The following is a 27,985-nucleotide window of genomic DNA, read 5'->3' as shown; positions in this document are numbered from 1 at the left end:
TTATAACGAGAAAAACATTTAGTTTTAATGACATAATATCTCGTTATAACGAGAAAAGATGTCATTTTAACGACATAATATATCGTTATAACGAGAAAAGATGTCGTTATAACGACATAACTTACATACATTTTTTGTAATAAGTTTAAGTAATTGAATGACTACTTCAGTGCACACCGGTCCAGGTTACTCTTCACAACTGGGTACATTGCAGAATTCCCAATCGTCACTATCGTGTCCGGTGTAGCACCAGGGACCTAGGCTCCTATCAGGGTTCCTGCAGTAGTTCGATGTAATGCCACTGGAATGAAAAAAATCTTAATGTTAAAGCAGTAGTTCACCTCATTACATCAGAATCCATAACCTGACAGCTTTCTCAAAACCAGGGCTGCGTTTCCCGATAACGTTCTCCCTTAGCGCGCTACGAAGACTCTTAAGTTAAACCTTAACTACAGGTTTACCTTTTCTAGGCGCGTTTCCCGAACTGTACCTTAGCGGGTTTCTTAAGGTATTCTTTCTTACGTACGACGTTACCAGGTGCTGTCCATGGCGATGGTGCTGAATAGGTTGATATCGATTGCTCGACAATCAATTGTTCACTTTATGTAATAGGTACTTCGCTGCGTTATGAGAGAGCGGTGTTATTTATTAAAGAAACATTTCAGAAATAGAAAAAGTTAAATTTATTAGGAATATCTGGTAAAAATATTTCAAATTGCAAACAACTAAATATAAACCTTGTATATTTTATTTTATATCAAACCCATGCAAAACTCGCAACTTCATGTCCAAACGTATAATGCATAAACTGCTCCAATGCATCCATTATTCCTTCACTTTAAAGGATAATTTCCCAATAAATGCGTTGCACAGGGGAATAAGGTGGGTCGTGCAAGTCACCTGGCTTGGCATTACACTTAAAATATATAAAAACAATGTTGTTCATTAGTTCACGCGTTTATGTGCTTGGACACTGCGCAAGCAGCGCGTTTACAATGCGGATAACGCTTAATGGACGCATCTGGAGCCGCGCCTGTCTGTTTACCTTAAAAATAACATAAAAATATATATTATATGATATATAAATATATATTATGATTGTTTTAGATTTTAGCTTTGATTAGTGATACAAGCTAGTTATACTAGTTATGACCTTATACAAGCAATAATCAAGTGGAGCAGTTTCTTTTGAGTGTTTATAAAGAATATGGCATGCAGCTGCCTCAAAGTTAGAAAACATTAAAAACTTCGATGCAAAGTCGACTTAACATCAATAATAATATTTAGGAAAATCAACAATTATGATTTCGTGATGAATGTGCTCCCGTGGCATGCGATTTTACTTGATTTGTTTTATTGCAGCTAAAATAGCCGGTAAACTAAAGATTTAACGGATTTGAAATGCACAAATGAAATAGTAAGATTTGCTGTATAGCTGCCTGCCATAGTTTCACCAACTCCTCCACCCAAAATCTTTTTTAATAGTTTCTTTAGCCTGTAATAATAGTTCGAAGCTGATGTTTCTTTGAAAAAAAAAATCTAACAACCATCAGTGTAATGATGTCTAACTATGTGAATGTTTTATTCTTTAAATAAAAAATGCCTAATTTAACACGGAGTGTACTTCAACTTTTTTTTAAACAGATATTTAGTTATATAGACTGCAATCTACTGCAAGTGGGATAAGGTATAGCTAAGCTAAGAGGGCTCCAGACCAACCTTCCGAACGAACGACTTACAGAAGTGATACGTAACTAAGAACGTTTCGGGAAACACGTATTAACGATAAGGTACAGCTTAAGGTACAACTTAAGAACGACGTAGAGCTAAGAAGGTTTCGGGGAACGCAGCCCAGTTCATTAAAACAATTTCATTGATTCTTACTTGCATGGGTAGTCCTCTGAAAATTTGGAATATATGCGGTTAGACATAAAACTCCAGCTCCGGCAGGTTTTCCATGATTTGGTGTGTGAAATCATACCTCTGTAGGAGCTTCCATCTCCAGAAGCACAGGTGTGCTCTTGTACAACTGTGGGTGGTTTATTTGCTATAACAAAAAATGATCAATAATTGATTAACGCATTTTTTTACACACTGATTTCAGAGTGACAGGAGTAAAGCTTACTGCATTGAGGAATAGAGCAGTATTCCCATCGTTTGTCTGGATCTGTGGTATAGCACCAAGGCCTGGAGTCTCTAGAAGGGTTCCTGCAATAGTTCTCCACCAAGTTCTGCTCAAAATAACTAAAAAGCATATTTTGTGTACTAAGGCCCAATTCTAATTTATACCCCTACGCCTCACCCCTTCCCGTTGCTCCTTAAAACAGAGTGTAATGGGGAAAAACTGGGACACCACTACTACAAAGTCATGTGACATCATATGCCCTATACGTCAAAGTGGATGCAATGTTTATCAAAAACTTAAAAGATGCCACCCTCACCTATAGTCATATAAGTTAAGTTACAGTCTAAAATCTAAAAAGTGGAAGCCCAAAAGCAGCACACCACACACCCCTCTCTTGGCAATTCAGAGCGCCCTCGTCTTCTATCTATTCATGTTCCGGTTTCCCCGGTGTGTTCGCAATCTCTGTAGTGGACTGGCAATTTAAAGCACCAGGAGTTTTCCTCCTCCGCCTTTGGAATGCGATTAGACCGGGGGAACCAGGACGCCATCAGATGGGGGAACAGGGATGCGTTGAGTCAGGGGATCCGGGGCGGGTTACATTTGTCTTTACAAAGGTCACATAGAGAATTAAGACATCCCTATCCCTTCACCTGAACGCGCTAAACAAAGTGGTAGGGGAAAGTGTAGGGGTGGGGTAGAAATGAAATTGGGCCTATATTTTAAAACATCATCTTATTCATGCTGAGTAAGAAAGATTTATTACTATGCAGGGTTGAAACCATGTTTGTGGGGTTTCTGAGAGTCCCAGTGTTGGCAGGTGTATCCATTCTCAGTGGTGGAGATCTTGCCCCTGTACTCGATTCCTTTGCAGTTTGTACATTCTTCTGCAGCAGTTCAGGAAACACATGATAACACAATCAATCTCCTTAAAGGAACAGTATGTAGGATTGTGGCCAAAACTGGTATTGCAATCACAAAACTTGTGGCTAAAACTGGTACTGCAATCACACAAATGGTGGCCAATACACAACATGACAACATAAACATCAGTTGAGGGCTGCAACTCCACTTTTTAAATGACAATATCCTGGCCAGACCACTGTTGTGAGTAATATAAGTATTTGAAATGAAAATGATTTCTTAATGTCTAGTGAAATATCAGGGCCATTTTATGATTAATTGATATACATTTCTTACATACTGTTCCTTTAAAAATGGATAAGAGCACATTTCTGGTCAGTCTCAAACCATTATATTGCCATCTCTTAAACATAATTTTATGTTTGATCCCTGATCCCTCGAGTTGGCTGACTTTGAAACTAAACAGATGCTGATAAAATGGTAGGTTATAGCTTGACTGAATATTTGAAAACAAATGTACAGTGCACATCCTTGTTTTTATATGTACAGTATATTGCATTTACAAATTAATTCCAAATGAAGAATTTTTTTTTTTGTGGAGTCAAGATTGCAAGGAGAAAATAATACACTGAAAGCCCTAATGCTGGTTTGTACTCAAAAAGTCAACCATTCATGATTTTGCATTTTGGATCTATAACTTAATTATTTTTGTTCATTTAACTTAAGAAAAAATCCAGTGCAATTAATTATTAGTTCTTCTTCTTCCTTTATTTTTTAACGCCATTCCAGCGTTTACGGCTATATTCATGGCAAGAACAAGTTTTATTCAGACAAGTTGAACCATACACAGGTTGGGGGAGAGACAATTTTGGTATCTCCAATTTGCCTAACTTGCATGTTTTTGGCCTGTGGGAGGAAACCGGAGTACCCAGAGTAAACCAACACTGACACAGGGAGAACATGCAGAAACTCCACACAGGAAGGCCACCTGCCCATAAGCCCTTGCACCTGAAAACTTTAAATGATTTAATTTTAAATTTGACACTTTTTGTAGCATTATTGATGATTCTTGATGTTACATCGTTCAGGTCATCATTGTTTGCTTTGGTATGCAAGATGCACCACATTCAATTTAGTGTTTTTCTCTCCACTATAATGAAGATACATGTAAATAGGTAATTGAAATTTGGCTCCCTTGTGATGTCAGAAGGGGAACTTATTATAATAATACCACCTCTTAATCTGCACTATCCAACAAGTTTACTCACTCAAATGAGTTCAGTCAACTTATTAGGGTTTTCAGTGTAGTCAATATCCTCCTAAAGGTTCTTTGCTTACTCACTGCAAAAATGAATTTCTTCTTACTTAGTATTTTTGTCTTGTTTATCAGTATAAATATGTAATGCTGGGTTCAGACCAGCCACGGTAGAGGTGTCAAGCGCGAGTGATTCAATATTAAGTCAATGTGAAGACGCATTGACGCGCGTCTGGAGGTCTCGCAGCGCAAATGAGGCGTTTATCACGGCGCGGTAGATGCTATTCCGCCTCATTCGCACGTCTTGTTCGCGCAAATGCTGTTGCTGCGCGAAACACGTGAGTTAAAAAATGCAAACTTTGGCGGAAAAACGTGCCGCGTTTACCAATCAGGAGCTTGCTCTAGTAGTGACATGATTACAGGAAGCGAGCGAAGTCGCAGAAGCCCCTCCCATGACACGAATTTCCATGTGAATGTCTCGATGACTAGAATTCCACGCGCGAATAAAGCGAGTAAACTCAGAATGTTCAAGTGGCAAAAATTTGACGCCTCAAACGTGGCTGGTGTTAACCCACAGTAAGAATTCTTACCGTGGGTTACCACCAGCCGCGTTTGAGGTGTCATAGTCGCGTCTATCGCTTCTAGTTTGCCGCTTGAACATTTTGAGTTACCTTGCATCATTCGCACATAAAATTCTAGTCATCGAGACATTCACACGGAAATTCGTGTCATGGAAGGGCCTTCTGCGACTCCGGACGCTTTCTGTAATCACTAAACGGCACGTTTTTCCGCCAAAGTTCAAATTGCGCCTTTCGCGTGAACCAGATGTGCAAATGAGGCGGAATCGCGTCTACTGATGTATAGGCAGAGTTTAGTAATTCGGCAGAGTTGTGTAGACTTAAGCTGAGTGCTATTGGTGCAGGACCGGTAACGTCAACATGTATATTAAAGTCACCAAGTAAGATGACTTTAGAGTATGTAATACAAGTTAAGGTTAGTAATTCACTGAGTTCAGAGAAAAAGTCATTATGCTGCTTGGGTGGCCTATAGATTAGGATGATTATAAGGGGACATTTTGAGCCCACCTTTAGAACCATATTCAAAAGACTTCGTACTTTGGAAGTCTAACTGGGAAAGTGACAGAGTTTCTAAAGAGGATCGCAAGGCCAACTCCTTTGCCGGATAGTCACGGTTTAGACAGGTACTGATATCCACCTGGTGTAAGCAGATTTAGATGCAGAAAGTTGTTCGGTGTTTGCCAAGTCTCGGGAAGAAATAACATATCTATATTGTAGTCAGTAGTTAGTTCATTCAAATAGGGGCCGTTATCCGTGATGGAGCGACAGTTGAGCAGAGCAAAATGGTTTTGCGCCTCTATGTTTCCAGCTGCGCTAGGGTCAGACTTATTAATGTACGTAAGGGATCGTGGTGGGTGAGAGTCTCTAAGCTCTATTTATTGACCAAATACACGTTGGCTGGTAAACATCGAAAAGCCTACGAACTGATCGGTGCACGTAATGGGGTCGACGGAGAATCTCAAGCGAGCGGCAACGCTCATAAGTCGCAGGATCGAGCCGTGGGTGTGTATTAAGTGCATTGAGTTCACAAGCCAGGTAACTGGCTCCCATGTTTGCAAACAATCCAAAGATAACAGGGCCCAGAGAAAAAGCAAATAAAGACGCTTTTGGCCTATTAACATTAGTCGCGAGAAAACCAGCTATCAGCAGGACCACGTTAGCCAGAACCGCTTCCATCACAACATCTATAAAAGCTTATGGAGAAGAAAGCTACCCAACCGGACATTAAGCTAGGAAACGACTGATAGAAGAGTGTTAACTCACCTCACAGTCAGTTTGATTAGATGGAGGACAGAAGGGTGAGAGGGCTCACAGCAGCCAACAGCTGAGAGATCCCCAGCAGCGACAAAATGCACACCAGGACAAGAAGAATTAAATCCAGTTTGGCGTAAAATTAAATCCAGTTTTAACGTAGTCCGAGATGCAAAACGTGTGGAAAGTAAGACCCAGAGACCTACTTTACAGGCTTAAGAAAAAGAGTGAAAGAGTAAACAAACAAACAAACAGGTCCAGCGTGGAGCCGCAGCCAAACACACACAGCGTTCCCAAAACCGGAAGTGATGGAAGACCTCTTACCCATAAACCTCTTAAATCCTCTAAACAAGACTTAAAATCTTAAACCACTTTGCTTATCAAATACAATAATCTCAATTTAAGAATTCTCAGATATTTATACTGGAAAACAAGACAAAAATCAGTGTAAACAAATGATTTTAAGACAGAATCTACAGTTTGAGTCATGTAATGACTGCTTCAGTACAAACCAGTTTTATCTTCACAAACAGGGACATCGCAGTATTCCCACTCGATCTTAGGGTCTGTGGTGTAACACCAGGGCATTTTTTTACCATCAGGGTTCCTGCAGTAGTTCCTTTGAAGGCCACTGGAATGGAATAATTCTTCATGTTAAATCAGTTTATTACACGGCTCTTTGAAATGCTCGATTTAATATTACACAAAAACATAAATATAAATATGTGTTTTAATAACATGTATGACATTATATAATATTTAAAAATTATTAAATCAAATAGTGTGTTTGTGACATTTGAACGTCTTATCTTATATTAAATCCGAAAGTAAGCATTTTCCATGTTTGTATTCGTTAAAAATGAGAAATAAGATATTTTTCCTTACCATACTTAATAAGGTACATAACCATGTAATAATCAAGATAATATACAGGCAGCCATTATTTTTCAAATAACAGCCGGCTCCCTATCCATTACATGAAACGTCATCCCAGAAATTGGCACGTTGACCGAAACAGCATTTTTCTCGCATTGAATTTAAGAATGCTATTTTTTAAATTGAAGTAATTCTAAAAAAATGTCTTTTTTGTAACATAAAAATCAACATAGCCTACACACAAACAATGTTAGATGAAGAAATTCAATTAAATAATGATGAAAGTATTTTTGTGTAAAAATACATGTGCTTATTCTAACTGTTGTAGTAATACTTACCTGCATGGGTAGTCTTCTGGAAGTGTGGAAGATATCTTAGAAATATTAGATGTCCATCGCTGACAATTTTTTTCTGATTTGGTCACAGAAATAGAACCTCTGTAGGAGCTGCCATCTCCAGTAGCACAGGTGAACGTTGGTTCAATTGTGGGTGGTTTAGTTCCTACTAAAGAAAGATGACCAATAACCCAATTGAAAATTTGACCCATAGATTTCAGGCTGACAGGAGTGAAGCTTACGACATTTAGGAATCGAGCAGAATTCCCAGCTTTTGGATGGATCTGTGGTATAGCACCAAGGTCTAGGCTTTCTATCAGGGTTCCTACAATAATTCTCCTCCAGGTGCATGTCATCTGAACTACAAAAACAAATTCACATTTTGTGTGTTGTTAATAAATCTTTAAAGAATATCTTATTAATCCTAAGTAAGTGATCATTTCTCACAGTGGAGGAACATAAAGATGTTTGTGTGGCGTCTGAGAGTCCCAGCGTTGGCAGGTGTGCCCGCTCTCAGTGATGGAGATGTTGCCTCTGTAGTTTTCTCCAATGCAGTGCAAACATTCATTTACAGCTAGAGCAAGATATACAAGAGTGTGACATCACAGAAAAACAATCTTCAGAAAACAAGGGGTAAGATTTTTTCTGTCTTGTCTTTTTATAATCATAACATTATTTTTGAGATGCGTGTGCGAGTACCTATGTGCGTCTCTTTTTTAAACTCTACGACTTTAAACTAAATTTGCAGTTAACACTTTCAGTGACTTTTTGCGCCAAAGACAGAACAATTGACCTATGGATAAGCCACGCCCCCTCCACTCACTCGGACAAACAATCAACATTCGGTCACAGGCGCTATGGCAGCTGTCACAGTAGGAGACATTTCACAGGAGGCAATTGATGATTTTTGGAGACAGAAAGACTAAATATCACGTCGAAGTCACCAAAACGGAATTAACTATGCATTGGAGGGTTATATCAATAATTTTATTGTTGAAAAGGTCGATGAAAAGCTTCAGCTCCACGCAAAAATGTACAGGTCACAGTGTAAACGCGATAAATCGCATCATGATCAAATTAAATATGTACAGGTCTAAGTTGCATACGTTTTCAGGACAAGCCTTCTTACCATGTTTACCAAGAGTACCTATCTGCGCAACATGCTATTACAAATAACATTTGTTGTCTCGGTTATTTACAGATACATTAATGAAGCTAAGTGACATGATGTACAACGCAGCTTACGTTAACATTTTCTAATATTAGGCTAACGTTACATTAGAGATGTTAAAGATAACGCTCAAATACATTGTTGAATTAGCTTAGAACAGATGTAGACATCCTTGTTTCATTTATTCACGTTTAGTTGGTGTTGTGGTTTACCGCATAACTTAATACAGAGCAGACACTTATTTCGGTTGAGATGTGGCTTGGGAAAGGGTAAAAATACGGGTAAAAATACACAAAGTCGCCCAGCATCTCGAGATACTTAGTGTCAGAGTTTAAACTTAAAATGACAAGAAAAAACATATAAAATGAATGAAAACTGACTAACTGCAATGCATTTCAATGGCCGTGAAAGCAGAGAATGTCCAAGTGTATTGGGTTAGCTAGCGCACTGTGATTGGCTCATAGCGTTTGGGGCGTGGCTTAGCCATAGGTCAATTGTGATTTGGAGATCTACTCTGCTTATCTTTTAAATGAGACATTGCGGGAGTTTTATGCCTCTTTTCAGTCTACCGCTGGACGTGAATACAACGTTGGAAGTTTGATGTGTCTCAGATCAGGTATAAAACATCACATTACAAAATACAACATCATACGTGATAAAGACTTTAAGTCAAGCAATGCTGTCTTTACCTGATCTGAGACACATCAAACTTGCAAAAGAAGCAGAGTAGATCTCGAAATCACAATTCTTCTGTCTTTGGTGCAAAAAGTCACTGAAAGTGACATAAAGGATTAAAGGATTTTAATGCACAACGCAGAGGCAACTACCCGATGCGAAGCGGCCTCAACGTTGTGCATTAAAACCCTTTAATGCATGGCTAGCCGGGGATTATGTCTTACGTAAGAAAACTGACCACATATTTAGCATCATTAGTGTCTACAATGACACAGTAAAGTTGCAGATTTCAACTGAAGTGAAATCGATGATCAAGGTAAAAGCAAATTTACCCATCGTTTCATCATTTTCTACATTACCTCACACTTAGAAATGGCTATTATATGATAACAATTCATTCTCACATTCATAGTCATACTGCAGTATCTTGTATTTCTATAGTCTTTGTTTTAATATAGGATCTATGTTTTATATAATGCATTTGAGACATTTAATAATACAGACCAAGTCTAGGCGGATCTTCACAATTGGGTACATCGCAGTATTCCCACTGGGTCCTAGGGTCTGTAGTGAAACACCAGGGACCTTTTCTATTATTAGGGTTCCTGCAGTAGTTCCCTTCAAGACCTCTGCAATTACATAGTTCTTAATGTTAAAGCAGAAGCACACCAGTCTGTTATTGTGGCGAAATCTCCAAGCCCCTAAACATGACGCGACACAAATCGAAACATTTTAAGTGTCAGTCATGTGGCCTCTTGGGCAGTCCTTGGTCATGGTGGCTGATTTTAAGGGAATTTGATGTAGACAAAAATGACTGTATCAGATTTTTCGCATACTAGTCATTATTATTTGTGTAATTCTCATTTTATTTATCTGTGAATCATTTATGTGCAAGATTTTGTCATTTGCAAAAAGTGACAAACCTATTTTTTGGGAGTGAATTTAAAGTAAATGTAACATTTCTAGCAAAAGTCAACATTTCAGTCACCCTCAAAAGGTGTTCATTTAAACTGTTGCAGTGATTCTTACCCACACGGGAAGTCTTCTGGAAGTGTTGAATGCAGTCTAGCAATATTAGATAACCATTTCTGGCAGGTTTTCCCTGAACCAGTCACAGAAATCTTGCCCCTATAGGAGCGTCCTTTTCCAGTGGCACATTTGAACTCTTTTTGTACAATTGTGGGTTCAGTTGCTACAAGAAAAATGTACCAGTAGTTGATGAACTGAATATTTGACGCCAATTTCAGTCTGACAGTAGTGAAGCTTACCGCATTCAGGAATAGAGCAGAATTCCCAGCGTTTGGACGGATCTGTGGTATAGCACCAGGGCCTACGCTTCCCATCAGGGTTTCTACAATAGTTCTCCTCCAAGGCCTCCTCATGTAAACTACAAAACACATATTGTGTACTTTTACAAATCTGAAGAACTTTAACAAATCTAAAGAATATCTCATTCATGCTGTATAAGTGAACATTTCTCACACTGAAGTGATGAATTTGTGTTTGTGTGGTCTCTGAGAGTCCCAGCGTTGGCAGGTGTATCCACTCTCAGTGACGGAGATCGTGCCTCTGTAGTCTTCTCCTCTGCATTGCATACATTCATCTGCAGCTAGAGCAAGATCAGATACAAGAGTTTGACATCACAGGAAACAAGCATTAGGGGCCAGTCATACCAAAAGCGTTTATGGCAGTTGCAGGCGCCTTTTTCGAATGATATTCTATTAGCGTTTGCGCGCCAAGCGCCTTGCGTTTTTTTGCCGCCTGCCGCGCACGCGTTTTTGAAGGAGCGCTGAGAGCGTAGAAGCGCCCGACGTCATTCGCGTCTTTCCATTGTCCAATCGAATGAGGGGAGAGGCGGGCCTTACGTTGTGGTGAGGGAAGTTTACAGTTGCTTTGAAAAACCGGACTCCACTCGCTCACTTTCTCCTGCGTGTTTGTGCACCTCTCACCCTCAAACAAGGTCAGAGCAAGCGTCCTCTTTTTAAAGTTTCTGCTAATATGACAGTTAACAGCAAAAGAGCGCTCACGCTTTAATATTTGATTGAAAAGACAGCTGACTCGGTGGTTGCTTAGCAATATGAAAAGCCGCGTCGCACTGCTCTTTTTTTAAAAAAGGCAGTGCTTCGCGCCTTGCGTTTGCAAGCGTTTAAAGCGCTTTTGGTGTGACTGGCCCCTTACACTGCTCCAGCAAAACAGAGGGTGTATTTTGTCTTGTTTTTAATGATCATGACTTCATTTTTGGAAATTTTAACAAATATTTCTAAAGATGTCAACATTGATGTTACTGTATTGTAACTTTACATCACAATTTTTCTGCCTTGATCATTTATTTGCTACCGAGCCCTTAAGGTGACATTAGAGTAAAAAATCTAACGTTTAGTTTCATGTGCTCACGCGAAACCTTCATGAGAAGAATTTTTTTAAAGTTTAGTTTCGGGTGCTCACGTGAAACTTTCACGCGCGCACGTGAAACTATCGAAACTAAACTTTATTTAATTTTTGATCCATGTCCCCTAAGGGGCTCCGTAATTTGCCATCTATCAAACTAAATTTTATAACCATACAAATGGTCCCAGTCCTGGGGCCTCATTTATAAAGCGTGCGTACGCACAAAATGGGGCTAAAAATGTGCGCAATTAATGGGAATTGGCGACACAGATGACGGGAGTGCGAGATGGCCCGACAGATGGATAGCATCAAATATCCATTAGATAACCCCAGAACACAGTGTAAACACTGCAAAAAATCTTAGTATTTTTGTCTTGTTTTTATTAAATATATCTAAAAATTCTTAAATTAAAATGCTTTTTCTTAATGAGCAAAACGACCCAAGAAAATAAGTCTAGTTTTTAGACCAAAAATATCAAATTTAAGTGATTTTGTGCATAAAACAAGCAAAAAAAATCTGCAGATGGGGTAACAAAATCACTTTAATTTAATATTTTTGTCTAAAAACTAGACTTATTTTCTAGGGTCGTTTTGCTCATCAAGAAAAAGCATCTTAAGAATTTTTAGATAAACAAGACAAAAATACTAAGAAAATGTGTTTTTTTGCAGTGAATAACCAAATATTTTCCTTAATTATTGTGCATTTTTATCATCAAATGTCAAAGTGTGAAAATACAGCCATCAAGCTCCCGGACAATGGTTTCTCTCTATGTTATCTTTATAATAGTCCTAATTATGATGTTCATAACAAAACCTGCATGTGTTCGCCTATTACACTAAAATAAATATTTACTCACATGTGTTCAAGTTAGTGCAAGTCTGTTAGGTAAAAGGTAATTGATTTATGTTTTTAAATTTAAATTACTAATGTTTTATATGTCTGCTCTTTGTAAAGCAGTGGATAACCTCGTGCTGCTGAAGAACAGTCCGCATATATCAGACATGTGCACAAAAAGAGCAGAAAACACACATATATATTTTATTTAAGTGATACCTGTAATTTTATGCTGTGATTTTGGCAATGTGTAGGCATATAATTGCTGTAAAAATATGTAAATGCTGCGGTGACCCCCGTGTGTAATGCTTGCGTTTATTGGCTGGGCGCATTTAGCTTATTGGCTGGCTACACAATTGGGCATATTTCCAGCATCATTATAGTGCCTACAATGATAAAGTTGCAGTTTTTAGTATGTTAGAATATCATATAACGAACCATTCATGTCATGCTCACAATAAAACATGTCAGGAAAATACAGTAGTTCATGGCCTCTCAGAGCGTCTGTACTTAAAAACATGATTTTGTACCAGAATCTACATTGATATACTCTACAGTAATAAGTGCAATACTAGTTCAGTACAGACCAGGTCTAGATGGATCTTTACAAATGGGCACACTGCAGTATTTCCAGCGGGTCTCAGGATCTTTGGTGTAACACCAGGGACCTTTTTTACTATCAGGGTTTCTGCAGTAGTTCTCTTCTAGGCCACTGGAATGGAAAAATTCTTCATGTTAAATCAATATTTCACCTCATATTACTTTTGTCATCCCAGAAACATACAATGTACTGTTTTTAGATGCTCTAAAAATTTTTGTTTTGAGTTCAAAGGTGCCAAAGAATGCATTGAAATAATACACTCACCTAAAAGATTATTAGGAACACCTGTTCAATTTCTCATTAATGCAATTATCTAATCAACCAATCACATGGCAGTTGCTTCAATGCATTTAGGGGTGTGATCCTGGTCAAGACAATCTCCTGAACTCCAAACTGAGTGTCAGAATGGGAAAAAAGGTGATTTAAGTAATTTTGAGCGTGGCATGTTTGTTGGTGCCAGATGGGCCGGTCTGAGTATTTCACAAACTGCTCAGTTACTGGGATTTTCACGCACAACCATTTCTAGGGTTTACAAAGGAAAGGTGTGAAAAGGGAAAAACATCCAGTATGCGCCAGTCCTGTGGGCGAAAATGCCTTGTTGATGCTAGAGGTCAGAGGAGAATGAGCCGACTGATTCAAGCTGAGAAGAGCAACTTTGACTGAAATAATCACTCATTACAACCGAGGTATGCAGCAAAGCATTTGTGAAGCCACAACATGCACAACCTTGAGGCGGATGGGCTACAACAGCAGAAGACCCCACCGGGTACCACTCATCTCCACTACAAATAGGAAAAAGAGGCTACAATTTGCACAAGCTCACCAAAATTGGAAAGTTGAAGACTGGAAAAATGTTGTATTTAAATGCCACAGCCTACCTGAGCATTGTTTCTGACCATGTCCATTCCTTTATGACCACCATGTACCCATTCTCTGATGCTTGAAGATGACAATGAGTTCACTGTACTAAAATGCCCCCCACAGTCCCCAGATCTCAACCCAATAGAGCATCTTTGGGATGTGGTGGAACGGGAGCTTCTTACCTTGTGCATCCCACAAATCTCTATCAACTGCAAGATGCTATCCTATCAACAGGGGCTAACATTTCTAAAAAATACTTTGAATCAATCCCACGTAGAATTAAGGCAGTTCTGAAGGCGAAAGGGGGTCAAACACAGTATTAGTATTGTGTTCCTAATAATCCGTTAGGTTAGTGTATGTTGAATAGTTCTCTGATATCTGCATACAAGCTATGTGGCATTTTCAAATGCAAACACTATCCAAAGACAGTTTTACATGTCCATTTACACCTTAGGATTTGCCTTTAAAATTAAATGCTCTATTATTACTATTAAATTATTAAATGCTCTATTCATTAGCTCTCTGTGTGTGTAAACAGACCTTATATTTAAGTCTGTAGCGACAAAGAAATTGAATTTTAGGAATAATATTCAAATCAATTAAATTTTATTTATATAGTGCTTTTCACAATAGGTAAATGTATCAAAGCAGCTTTACATTAGAAGCAGGGGAAAACACAGAAAAATCGACATACAACATAAGTAGCAAAATATAGAGGCTATGAATAAGCTTTACAAGCGAGCGTTGTGATGATGTAACGTATAGAAGAGGGTGCTAAGTTAAGCCAATGTTGGGTGACTCCCATAAACCCCTAGGTGAAAAACCTTCCGCATTTTTAGCCAAGAGGAAAAAAAACCTTGAGAGATATATCGACTTTATGTACAGACTGTATGAATTTTTTTTTTTACTTTTTTTATTTTCATCTCCCTTAAAACCAATAATATAACTGTCACATTGTTTCTTACCTGCAAGGGTAATTTGTTGGAGTTACACTATGCTTATGAGGTGTTTCAGATGTCCATTTCTGGCAAGTTTTCCCTGATACAGTCACAGAAATGTTGCCCCGGTAGGAGATTCCATCATCAGTAGCACACGCAAGGTTTTGTACATTTGCTGGCCGTTCAGTCGCTATAAAAAAAAACATATACTTAATGAGCTTAAAAGAAAGAGCTAATACTTAATGAGCAGATTCTTTGACAGTGATTTCAGACTGACAGGAGTGAAGCTTACTGCATTGAGGAATAGAGCAGAATTCCCAGCGAAGGGTTGAATTTGTGATCCAGCACCAGGGCCTAGGCTTGTCATCGGGGTTCCTACAATAGTTCTCTTCCAAGTGCTTGCCAGGATAACTATGAAAACACACATTTTATGTACTTTTGTTAAATGGACAATGTCTTGTTCATGCTGACAGGGCTCAACTCTAAGGATTTTTTCAGCCGGCCCAGTCGTGTTTTTTTACTTTTTTACGTTTTCAAAAAATATATGCCGGATTATTGTTTTTAGTGTTTTTGACCCATGTAATCTTATTAAACCGCTACAATATGCGTTGTGAACTGAGCTGTTGGTTGCTATTCACAATCTCACCGTGTGATGCCGCCAGATCTAGACACAGCACCTCAAGAAGGGTCAAGAAGTGTTTTTTACTTTGTTGTTTGTTTAATGTTTATTCACTTAACTGAACTTGTTTAAGAGGAAACTTATTTGAGATAATTTGAGATAAAGTGTTTACGTTCAAATGAAAGAAAACTTAAGTATTTGCACGCTGTCCAAACTTTTTGCGCCTATTTGCACACTGTCTAAGATGTGGCTTGTATCCCGTGGAATTAAGTCCAATTTATATTCGCGCTTAAGGTCAACGCAGTAGCTGCGCCGTAGGTTATCCGTAGCCTCTGCGTAGACTAACGTGCACTTCACCAAATTTTTAACAGTGCGTCAGTTCTATGCGGACCGCAAGCACTGTGATTGGTCCACCAGAACCCCCCAGTCAAGTAAAAAAACTGAGTCATAAGTATTTCCGTTTGCAACGGTGAGAACAAAGATGGGCCAAGTTGAGGATAGGCTTGTTCGCGTTAGTCGGTGAAACGGTGATTACCGGTGCTTCTGCTTCTCGCCGGTTAAATCACTTGTCCACCGCAACACCGTCTTTCACCGTCGTTTTGATATTTCCGTGTAATTAAATAATTTAGTTTCGTTAGAGAGAGCAAACACACTAACAACTGAATGTGTCTGCTGAACGCGCATCACGTCACACAGCAGCAGGTGTCAGATTTCATTTATTCCTATCAGAGTGTGCGAGGCGAGCTGACTGACCAGACGATGGCAGAAGCCGCGTGCTTACTCGTTTTTGTTATAATATACATATATGATGTTTAATATAAGCGAGATCGTTTTGTTGTTGCGTTTTTCATTAAGAAAAATAATAAACCCATCTTTCAAGCAGCGCTTTATGGAGAAGTAGCCGGTTGCTGCTCGCATTGCACGCAAATTCATACGCGATTTAACGCAGCGTGCGCAAGTGCTGCATTTAAACAGTTGCGTAATTCAAAAGTGAAAGTAAAATGCACACGTCTGCATGCGCATTTATAAGCCCCTCCCACCCGGTTATACCGGGATCACCGTGTTTGTGACGCGCTGATTAATCATTGAAGGATGCTGTGTTGTGAACCTAATCCATCCCCCAAACTGACCACTAAACCCAACTGGCACTAAAGTGTTTACTACGGTCACATAATCTGACGGTTCACAGATATTGGTGTTACACCAGACGCACGCTTTGGATGTGCGCGCACTCAAAACCTCTCAAGCAGCATATTATGAGTAATCCATGCCTATCGGGAATGTAACAGTTCTGTCAACTACTGGCCCAAGAATCTCTCATGCTTGCCCCGGGCCATCATGCGCTCCTTATCACCGAGCCCTGTAATTAGGGGGTTAATTTCTCACGCTGAAGGGTCGTAGCTATGATTCACGGGTGTCTGAGAGTCCCAGCGTTGGCAGGTGTATCCACTCTCACTGGTGGAGATCTTGCCTCTGTAATCTTGTCCTCTGCAGTGTATACATTCATTATCATCTAATTTAGAGAAGATTTAAGAGTATGAGCTCACATGCAACAGTCTTCATCAAATAGCAAGTCATTGGCAAATGAAGTGTCTTGTTGTCTATGGTTACGATCTTATGAATTGGGTAGTTACAAGTTAAATATTCAATGATATTATTAAAGGGATAGTTCACCCCAAAATCCTATTTTTTTCATAAATCACTTACCCCTGTGTTGTTCTTAACCACCAAGTGCTTTAATTGTCTTCAGAACATTTTTGATGAAAACCAGGATGCTTCTGTCTGTCCCATTGACTTTAGGTACTTTCACAATTCTTTTGCCCAGAAAAGAATGAAAGACATTGCCAATAAAGTCCACCATGTTCCACCACTTATGCATAACGAGAACACTTTTATGCGCAAAGAAAACAAAACGAACGAGCCATTCACACCTGCTGATGTAGTTGCAAATTTTTTTTTTGCTTTTTTATTTAATCCATTATACAAAAATTATAAACAATACTTAAACAGCCGGTATAAATGCACAAATTACTTTTTCAGCCTATTCTGTGTCTGTATGCTGACAACTAAGTCAGAAGGTGACGTCAGCAGCATGCGCCGTAGTCTGGTCGTGAACGTGCTTTGAACAACCAAGGGGAACAAATTGTTGAATAAAATAATTTGTTTTCTTTTCGCACAAATGTGTTCTCGTCATTTCATAATATAATTTTTTTTAACTATGTATGGAACATGGACCTTTTTGGCGATGTCTTTCATTCCTTTCTGGGGAAAAGAATTGTGAAACTAACTAGAGTCAATGGGACAGACAGACGCCTCCCGGATTCATCAAAAAATATCTAAAAATGTCTTCTGAAGACAATCAATGCACTTGGTGGTTTAGAATGACAAGAGTAAGTGATGTATGATAAAATTATAATTTTGTGGTGAACTAACCCTTTAAGGGTATTTTTTCACCGTAACATTATATATCATAATACCAAGGTCAGAGTAAAGTATGTGCTTGGTCATGTTGTTTCTCCTGAAGGTTAAGACCTCCAAAATAGTTAATTTGTACATATAGAAACCCAAATCATATCCACATCACAAATGTGTCTCACCTTTTTTAATAATAACCTCTCCTTCCTGCTCAGGATACATTGGTGGGTCATCTTTATCTGGAAACATTGTAAAAAATAATACGTTGAATTTACAAAAAATATAGTGCATCATTTTTGCGTGCCTCTTTATAATTAATACATTAACTATAAGAAAAGACACAAGACAGTAAAAAATTAAAGGATTCTTTTATTTTTAGAACTTTTTTAAATACAAAATCAATTGTTTTAAATATTTTTGATTAAGTAAAAAATGATAGAAACAAGGCTAAACTGTAAAATAATAAAACACTGGATTTACATGAAAATCCGGTGCATAATTTTTGCATCCATTTTTTTAAGGACGTATTATGTGAAATTTTAAGCAATTGCATAAATTGCTTAAAATTCCATGTAAAATTTCATTAAAAAATGGAGCTGTAAAACATTAACATTTATAAAAAAATAAATACACAAGACATTTCGTAACAATAACATGAATCAGCATGTAATATCTATTGTTGTATGCAGTGTTATGTTGCTAACAGCAGGGTTCACACACCTTTGTTAACTTGAATTTCAAGGATTTTTTTTTTTGAGAAATGAGACGCACTCTAAATGTGGGGACACATTTCAAGTGAGAGCAAGGTAACATCATGTTACCTTTTAAGATACATTGTAAAAGTTTCCTTTCGAGGCAACTCGCGCTGCGTCACTGCGGTGACATTTTAGGGACCCCTCCAAGGGTAAGGCTGTGCTCTGCAATTCTCCAGAAGTGTCCGAAACCGTGAGCTCCTCAGTGAGCGCATTTTCAAAGATCGGGCTGATCTGCTTGGCGAGAGCACAGAGTAGCTTCTAAGCAGGTATCGCTTTCCCCGAAATATACTGCTTGATTTGTGTCGTGATTTAGGACCAACGTTGGAGCGAGAAACCCAACGCACGAAAGCTATTCTCGTGCACATCCAACCGCTATCCACCCTGGGATTTTTAGCAACTGGTACATTTCAGCGTGAGGTTGGAGACATATGCGGCATTTCCCAGCCATCATTGAGTCAAATTATGCTGGCAGTGTTGGATGCGATTATTGTGTTGGCCCCAAACTACACCCAGTTCCCCTACATAAATCCAAAGCAAGCCAAAGTGAAACGGGGCTTTTATGCCATCGCCCGATTTCCCAACATAATAGGAGCCATAGATTACACTCACATTGCCATCAAAGCACCATCCACAAACATATTTAATTATGTTAACAGAAAGGGGTTTCTTTCAATTAACGTGCAAGTTATTTGTGATGCAAACCTCTCGTTGTTAAACGTTGTTGCGCGGTGTCCTGGGGAAACACACGACTCCTTCATAATGCAGAACAGCTCTGTGAGTCTGCGTCTCCAAGAAGGCGCAATTGCGAATGGCTGGCTAATTGGTGAGTTTTACACTACATGATGTTTAAACTGCTATTGCTCGGCTATGTATAATTTTTAAACAAATGTTCCTTATTAGGTGATCAAGATTACCCGCTGGAGCCATGGCTAATGACCCCCCTAACAAACAGAATTACAACCGTGCCCATGCGCGCTCAAGGGGAACAGTTGAGCGTGCAATAGGATTAATAAAAGGGCGATGGCTGTGTCTGTCCAACACGAGGGGGACACTGCAGTATCGGCCAGAAAAAGTGTGCAAAATTATCATGGCTTGCTGCGTGTTACACAACTTGGCCGTCAGGCAGAGTGTCCCTCTGCAGGAACCCCCCAGACCAGACGGCACTATATGCCCGACGCAGGGTTCCTGCCACGTCCCAATGCCGCTGCTATTCAGGCAAGATAGAGGATCATACAGACATTTTAGGTAAGTCTGGCCGGGCTCAGAAACATTACACATTTTTACACATTTATTTGAAGTTGTTTTGCAGTATGGAAAAAGAGTCAATGCTTTATGGATTATTTGCCATTTTATTTGTGCCAGAAGCAATCCGTTTAAGAAACTCGTTAATTTGCAACAATACACTGGTTATGTTGCTCAGTTGTTCTTTTAACTCATTAATTTGGTTGTGTCCTCTTGATTTTGACGCACCGCATCAGTCAGCACTCTTGGCTGACGGCACATGGAAGAGGCAACGGACGGCACGGCTCTACCACCTCTACTGGCTCCTCCAGCTCCTCTGTAACCATGGGTGTTACTAAGGACACATGGTCATAATTATTTAAACACATTAATTCAATTGTGTTACACTTAAAATAAAATGTTTACACAGCCTATTCCAGTTGGTTTGTCTTACCTTGCATTTGGGTGTTAGATGGGCCGGCTTGTTCTGGCACAAAAGCATCAGTGTCCCCATCACAAGTAATCCCAGACAGAGCTGTGTCGCCAATGATGCTGGCTACGCGGCTGTCCAAGGGAGAAATTTTCTCTTGTGGTCTGTCCTCCTCCAGTTGCACTGATTTCACATCGATGTACGCGTTTTTTGGCAGATAATTTAATATCAAACCACTTTTTTATTTCTGGAACTGTCCTCTCCTCAGACCCCACGGAATTAACTGCACTGGTGATATGTTCCCATACTGAATGTTTCCTTATGTTGGTAATTCCTCCCACAGTAAGTGAACCAAACAGTATGTGTTGATTGGACTCAAACTCATCAACCAGTCCCTCCATTTCTGTGTCGGTAAAGTTACGCTTTTTGCTTTCTTTGCCATTATTGCGGTGAGGGAAAAAGTACAACCACGTGACTTATAACGGGAGGTGTTGTCACCATAAATGGTTAAATGGGGGCGTTTCGGAATGCAAATGACCATAAACGTGCACGAGCATGGTGCTTAAGAACATGTGGGATTAATTACAGATGTGCGTACGAATCACGTGCGCACGTTTGATAAATCCCGATTTTTTTTTGGTACTTGCACACATACAAAATTTCATTCGTAGGTCAAAATATAGAAATTTTTTTACGCACAGTTGAAATATGAGGCCCAAAATCGACTTCGATCCTCACATCTGGAAACACTGCAGTATTCCCAGCGTCTCTCAGGGTCGGAGGTGAAACACCAGGGACCTTTGCTACCATCAGGGTTTCTGCAGTAGTTACCTCGAAGACCTCTGGAATTGAATGATTTAGAAACATTTTTACCTTTATTTGATAGACAGCATGTAAGGACAGGACAGGAAAGTACAGGGTGGAGAGAGGGGTTTGGGATTAGCAAAGGACCTCAAGCCGCGATTTGAACTTGGGTCGCCAAAAGTGCATCTGTCAGATGCACTGCAAGTATGCCACTGTGTTGCTGTTTCTAAAAAGCCACTCTGTTGGCTTACATTATAATTTAAGTAAGAACGTTATTTCATTACATCTTTGATGAACATTACTTTTGACCAGTGGCGGCACGTGACTGCTTATCTGAGGGGCGCAAATTCAAAATATGTGTTCGGAGTGTCATGTGTGTTTCTAGTGTTTTCAAAATACTGTATGTGTTTGTTGCATCATGTTAACCATGTGCATCACATGTTTTGTCAAAATAAGTGCCTGCTGCACACGCGTCAAAACCCTATAGTTATGAGATCAGGTTGGATGGGCTACATACATGTTGTGACGAACTTCGCATCGTGCGCCCTCGAAAAAAGAAGTCACCGGCCGCCACTGCTTTTGACTGATTGGCAGAGGAGGTGATGTCTACATCTCATCATTCCATGCAACTGGAAAGAATCAAGAAGATCAAGCTACGGTTTGTTATTGACCTCTAGCAACAAAACAAAAAAATGTAATCTACCTAAAAATAATTCTTTCACTGACGCTTACTTGCATGGGAAGTTTTCTGAAGTCATGGAATGCACGTGAGGTGTTTGAGTTTCCCAGCTTTGGCAAGTTTTCCCCGATTCAGTTACAGAAATGTTGCCCCTGTAGAAGCTTCCATCTCCAATAGTACACGTGTGCCTTGAAACAAATGCAGGCGGTTCAGTCACTGAAAGAGAGAGAGACCAATAATTGATTTCTGAATTTTTGACAAAAAGATTTTAGATTAACAAAGAAAAGCTTACAGCATCGAGGAACAGAGCAGAATTCCCAGCGTTTGGACGGGTTTGTGGTGAAGCACCAGGGCTTAGGCAGTCCATTGGGGTTCCTGCAATAGTTCTCCTCCAAGTCCTTCTCAAATAATCTACAAAAACATAGAGTAGTTTATATTTGTACTAAATGGACATTGTCTAGTTATGTTTGTGCTACATGCAATTATTTCTCACAGTGCAGGGTTATAAAAATGGTTGTGTGGTGTTTTAGAGTCCCAGCGTTGGCAGGTGAATCCATTCTCAGTGATGGAGATGCTTCCTCTGTAGTCTTCTCCAGTGCAGTTCATACAATCTTCTGCAGCTAGAGCAAGAGTGTAATATTATTGGTAATTATATTATGCATAAACTTCAAATATACCCCCTCAATTAGAAGACCGATAGTGTACAGCAAGAACATGTTTTAAGATTTGCACAATTTCAGTCCACCAACAAAAACTTATATAGAAACCCAAACCATATCCACATTACAGATGTGTCTCACCCCTTTTAATAAAAAGCTCTCCTTCCTGCTCAGGATTCATTCGTGGGTCATCTTGATGTGGAAAGGATAGACAGACAAACAGAGAGACAGAGTGATTAAAGCTCAATTCTGATTTATAGCTTAAATTGATATTTTTGTTTGGCTGTTTAATTTATGTTGCTCATATCAGAATTAAGTGTGAACTACTCATGGTCCTGAACAAGTTTGCAATTTAGATTTCTCGAGACCCAAGGTTTCACGAGTTCGCCCTTCCATCTAATCTGATTGCGAAAGTAAGCATATTTTGGCGCGCTGTCCTGAGGGAGGGCTCAGGATCCGGAGTGAAGCTCGAACTCCGAATCTGGGGTATGGCCCGAACCCGAGTACTCCCCCATCCCAAACTGGGATAGAACAGATTAGAGTGGTGAGTTGGGGTGGTGGAGGGATATCTGAAAACAATCTCAAGAGACTGAGGTAGGTAGGATGTCTGTATATGTAGTGTTTGGCTGATTACCAAATTAGATGCACCTTTGCTTGATTAGTTAATTATCTGATCGTGCTCCTCCCGAACCTTGTTAATAAAACATAATTTGTTGCTAAGTCAGCGTATTTCTCTGTTAAGATATGTCAGTACAAAGTGTTTTTAAATTAAGGTAGCTCAAACATGCATTAAGCTAAGAATTGTCTGGGAAGTTATTTAACGACTTCAGTACAAACCAGGTCTATGCCGATCCTCACATCTGGAGACATTGCAGTATTCCCAGCGGGTCTCAGGGTCGGAGGTGTAACACCAGGGACGTTTGTTACCATCAGGGTTTCTGCAGTAGTTACCTCGAAGACCTCTGGAATTGAATGATTTAGAAAAAATTGTACCTTTATTTGATAGACAGCATGTAAGGACAAGACCGGAAAGTACAGGGTGGAGAGAGGGGATTGGGATTAGCAAAGGACCTCAAGCTGCGATTTGAACTCGGGTCGCCAAGAGTGCATCTGTCAGATACACTGCCCTAGACCATCTGCTCCGAAGTATTTGTCTTGCCAGCCACTCTGTTGGCTTACATTATAATTTAAGTAATAACATTATTTTATTACATCTTTGATGAACATTACTTTTGACCAGTGGCGGCTCGTGACCGCTCTTCTGAGGGGTGCAAATTCAAAATATGTGTGTTTCTTGTGTTTTCAAAATATGTGTTTGTTTGCTTCATGTAAACCATTACGTTTTTTGTCAAATAAGTGCCTGCTGCACACGTGTCAAAAACGTTTCTGATAAAAGAGACGCTCACGTTCACAAAATACACGCAAGACACTCCCTTAACAGTAAACTCTGATTCGCATGAGATTATGCGAGTATCTGGCAAATGAGAGGGCCTCTTTTATCATAAACCCTTAAGACGCGTCTGCAGTAGGCACTTGTTTTACAAGACAAGTGATGCACATAAGTTCACTCAACGCGCCGAACACATATTTTGAAATTATGAACCACACACATGACAGGCTTAGCCTGATCTCACGAATTTCTAGTCATGGAATATTTTGCTCATTTATCCGTGTCATTGTCATGAATCTCCGCATTTTTCCGTGTCCGTACCATGGACTTTCTTTTCAGTCACATAAAATGACATCCGAACCCAAACCCAACTCTAACCCTAACGTCAGGCGACAATTGTTTAAAAATCCGGAAAAAATAGTACAAACCAATAGTTAAATGACATCCTAACCCAAACCCCAAATCTAACCCTCAAACCAAAGCGAAAATAGTTTAAAAATAGGACAAACAACTGAGGAACAAATATGTGAAACTGACACGGAAAAGAAAGCCTGTGGTAAGGACACGTAAAAATGCAGAGATCCGTGACAATGACAAGAATGAATGAGCTAAATATTCCGTGACTATACCGGCAAGATGGACGGGCTACATACATGTTGTGACGAACGTCGCATCGTGCGCCCTCGAAAAAAGAAGTCACAGGCCACCACTGCTTTTGACTGATTGGCAGAGGAGGTGATGTCTACATCTCATCATTCCATGCTACTGGAAAGAATCAAGAAGATCAAGCTACGCTTTGTTATTGACATCTAGCAACAAAACAAAAAAATGTAATCTACCTAAAAATGATTCCATCAAAATTCTCTCACTGATGCTTACTTGCATGGGAAGTTTTCTGAAGTCATGGAATGCACGTGAGGTGTTTGAGATTCCCAGCTTTGGCAAGTTTTCCCCGATTCGGTTACAGAAATAATCCCCCTGTAGGAGCTTCCATCTCCGGTAGCACACGTGTGCCTTGATACAAATGCAGGCAGTTCAGTCACTGAAAGAGAAAGACCAATAATTGATTTATGAATTTTTGACAAAAAAAAAATTCAGATTAACAAAGAAAAGCGTACAGCATTGAGGAACAGAGCAGAATTCCCAGCGTTTGGACGGGTTTGTGGTGAAGCACCAGGGCTTAGGCTTTCCATCGGGGTTCCTACAATAGTTCTCCTCCAAGTCTTTCTCATGTAAACTACAAAAACATAGAGTAGTTTATACTTGTACTAAATGGACATTGTCTAGTTATGTTTGTGCTACATGCATTAATTTCTCACCGTGCAGGGATATACAAATGGCTGTGTGGTGTCTGAGAGTCCCAGCGTTGGCAGGTGTATCCACTCTCAGTGATGGAGATGCTTCCTCTGTAGTCTTCTCCAGTGCAGTTCATACAATCTTCTGTGGCTAGAGCAGGAGCGTAATAATATGGGTATTTATATTATGCATGAGCTTGATCAAAAAAAACCTCCTCGATCAGAAGACCGATAGTGTACAGCAAATACATGTTTTAACATTTGCACATTTTCAGTCCACCAACAAAAACTCATAACTGTCACATTATTTACATCCATACTGTCAGAAAAATGGTCCCTAGCTGTCACTGGGGCAGTGCCCTTTGGACATAAAGGGGCGTTTCCCAGACAGGGGTTAGATTAATCCAGGACTAGGCCTTAGTTTATAAATGTGGCTTGCAAAAAAACAAAACTAGTGTGCATTTTGAAACAAAACAATGGAACTGATTTATTTTAAGATATGTCAGTGCAAGATGTTTTTAAATTAAGACAGCTCAAACATGCATTTTAGTGTGGGACTAGGATAAGCCCTGTCTGGGAAACTTCCCCCAAAGAGTTAATATTAGTACATCAGAGGTGCACACTGCGAAAAATAATTTTCAAGAAAAAAGTTTCTTAGTATTTAGGGGTCAAGCCACGAAGTGGCGTAGACACCTATTCTTATTGTTAGTTTTCCTATTATTCTTCTTCTTCCTCATTCTTCCGCCATTGAAGTCAATGGCAGCCCATAAAACCGTATGTAGGAAAGTTATGAAATTTGGCACACATGTAGAGGACAGTCTTAGAAGTGTCTAACTCAAACCCTCTAGCGCCACCAACAGTCCAAAAATCCACTTATGTTCATGCTCATAACTTCTGACCCGTGCGTCCTATAAACTAAATTCTTGTTTCCTCTGAATCCTTGGCATATGATGATTAAATTACACTCTATGATGTAATTTCTGTCATGCAAATTTTTTCGCCGTTTTGAGTTTTCCGTAAAACCTACTTTTTGAACTCCTCCTAGAGTGTTTGTCTGATTTGCATGTCCTTTGGTATGTAGCATCCAGAGACACCCCAGACAAAAAGTTATCAAAAGCTTTTTAATAGACCAATGCGTTCTTGTATACAGGTACAACATATTCTGTGGCGAGCACCCCAAAATGGATGTGAGGCCATATCTTAGCAAAACTTATGTGTATTGACATGAAACTTGGTATATGTCATTATAGTCATGACCTGAAGGTGCATGCAACGTTTCGTCACAGCGCCACCTAGTGGTCATGATATTCAAAAAATGCCTATTTTTGCTAAAAACTACTGCAACCTTTAGTCTAAAATCATGAATGTGGTCTTGTTAGATTCCTTGAGGCATGGCGAGACAAATGATAACAAACGTTTTTTGGTCGGCCATTTTGGGTGTCGGCCATTTTGAATTTTCTTGTTAAGTTCAGTATTTCACGAACGCAATGGCGTATCGCTACAAAATTTGGTATGGTTCATCAGTGACATGTTCTGAGCGCACCTATAAATCTTTAGGCTGGAACCACACTGAAGTAAGACATCACTTTACTGATTCCTTGGCTCATCCTGAGTCCGACGGTACCAAAAATGTCACTGTCAAACCTACTTCCTGTCAGCCATTTTGAATTATATTGCTCACCTACTTTTTCAAACTCCTCCTCGAGCGCTTGTTTGATTGGCTAGATTTTTGGTAGGCATTATCTAGAGACACTCCAGACAAAAATTTATCAAAAGCTTTTCGGTAGACCTATCCGTTGTTGTATAACACATCATAGAATGTGAAGGCGAGCACGCCAGAATGTATTTCAGCCTGTATCTTTTGCAAAACTTTTGCGTATTGATATGAGACTTGGTATATGTCATAACAGTGATGACCTGAACGTGCATGCACCGTTTCATCACAGCGCCCCCTAGTGGTTGTGTTAAATTATGATGAGCAAAACGACCCAAGAAAATAAGTGTAGTTTTTAGACCCAAATATCAAATTTACTTGATTTTGTGCATAAAACAAGCAAAAAAAATCTGCCAATGGGGTAAGCAAATTTTTCTTGAATTTAGTGTTTAAGAAAATTGTTCAAGATTTTTGCTTATCTCATTGGCAGATTTTTTTTGCTTGTTTTATGCACAAAATCACTTAAATTTAATATTTTTGGTCTAGAAACTAGACTAATTTTCTTGGGTCATTTTGCTTATCAAGAAAAAGCATCTTAATTTAAGAATTTTTAGATATTTTTACTCAAAACAAGACAAAAATGCTAAGAAGATGTTTTCTTGAAAATTCTTTTTGCAGTGCAAGAGTTCAAATAGGAGCTGTTTACAGAGTAGTGTCCCAGTAACAGCTTGGGACCAATTTTTGACATTTGTCTGACAGTGAAATAAAAAAATAGACTAATAAGTTAAATACTTTAATTCATGTTTTTTTGGCTTACCTGAGAAGAGGAAGAGACAAAATAAAAGAATTGCCGTTTGAACCTCCATTCTGAAGCTTTGGCAATCACAGAGGCACTGAATATTTTAAACAGGAGTAAAACAAACACAACTTTAGCCAATCAATCATTATCCTAACAGGGACATGGATCAAGTCATGTTATCTTTGTCAATCATTGTGTGAACCCAACATTACAGTTTTAGATCTCATAATTTACAAGAATGTTTAATAAATCAATTTATTTAAATTTCATTAATCAGATTGCCTGTTATACTAAAATTATTAAAGTAAAACAGGAAGGGAAATCAAAATAAGACAATTTATTAAAATTAAGTAAAATTTCACAAAATATTCTCCCCATCAATATCACAAATCAAGTGATATTCAAGAGGCAGACAGCTATCTTAATGGTATAGATTACCCAAAGAAACAAAAATTCTGTCACCATTTACTCACCCTCATGTTGTTTAAACCTGTATGGTGTTTTTTTATTCTTTT

At 39.2% G+C, this 27,985-nt stretch overlaps 2 protein-coding genes across 9 annotated transcripts in view; one reads left to right on the top strand and one right to left on the bottom strand.

The window, feature by feature from the left end:
* LOC129429024 (apolipoprotein(a)) overlaps positions 1-27,985 on the top strand; it is a 211,124-nt gene that overhangs the window by 23,731 nt on the left and 159,408 nt on the right. The gene's annotated exons all lie outside the window — the stretch shown is intronic.
* Positions 105-27,635, bottom strand: LOC129429025 (apolipoprotein(a)). 7 transcript variants are annotated; one of them, XM_073856327.1, is made up of 27 exons: positions 27,489-27,635; positions 25,042-25,168; positions 24,841-24,959; positions 24,602-24,764; positions 23,170-23,294; positions 22,474-22,524; positions 22,167-22,293; positions 21,966-22,084; positions 21,727-21,889; positions 20,890-21,032; positions 17,967-18,023; positions 16,756-16,882; positions 15,028-15,161; positions 14,778-14,940; positions 12,938-13,062; positions 10,610-10,736; positions 10,396-10,514; positions 10,157-10,319; positions 9,632-9,756; positions 7,729-7,855; positions 7,524-7,642; positions 7,285-7,450; positions 6,583-6,701; positions 2,889-3,009; positions 2,126-2,244; positions 1,885-2,047; positions 105-301 (listed from the first exon to the last, which is right to left on the bottom strand). In XM_073856327.1, exons 1-27 carry the CDS (start codon positions 27,535-27,537, stop codon positions 187-189), a joined length of 3,375 nt encoding a protein of 1,124 aa, XP_073712428.1. In that variant the 5' UTR covers positions 27,538-27,635; the 3' UTR covers positions 105-186. The 7 variants fall into 7 exon arrangements, with proteins under 7 accessions (XP_073712428.1, XP_073712429.1, XP_073712431.1 ...); XM_073856328.1 differs by having other exon boundaries at positions 7,285-7,447; XM_073856330.1 differs by having other exon boundaries at positions 15,043-15,161.

This window comes from Misgurnus anguillicaudatus, chromosome 18 (assembly GCF_027580225.2).
Source record: "Misgurnus anguillicaudatus chromosome 18, ASM2758022v2, whole genome shotgun sequence".
NCBI classification, from domain to species: Eukaryota; Metazoa; Chordata; class Actinopteri; order Cypriniformes; family Cobitidae; genus Misgurnus; species Misgurnus anguillicaudatus.
Note: the sequence above shows the minus strand (reverse complement) of the source record. Positions and strands in the feature narration are given on the sequence as shown.

What these genes read in the sequence shown, in the direction of transcription:
- LOC129429025 (XM_073856327.1), bottom strand. Translation starts at nt 27,537, where the DNA reads ATGGAGGTTCAAACGGCAATTCTTTTATTTTGTCTCTTCCTCTTCTCA. An exon ending in CTGCTCTGTTCCTCGATGCT is followed by an intron (nt 21,890 to 21,965) that starts GTAAGCTTTTCT and finishes TCTCTCTTTCAG; the next exon opens with TGACTGAACCGCCTGCATTT. An exon ending in TTGGGCCTCATATTTCAACT is followed by an intron (nt 18,024 to 20,889) that starts GTGCGTAAAAAA and finishes CAATGTTTCCAG; the next exon opens with ATAAAGATGACCCACCAATG.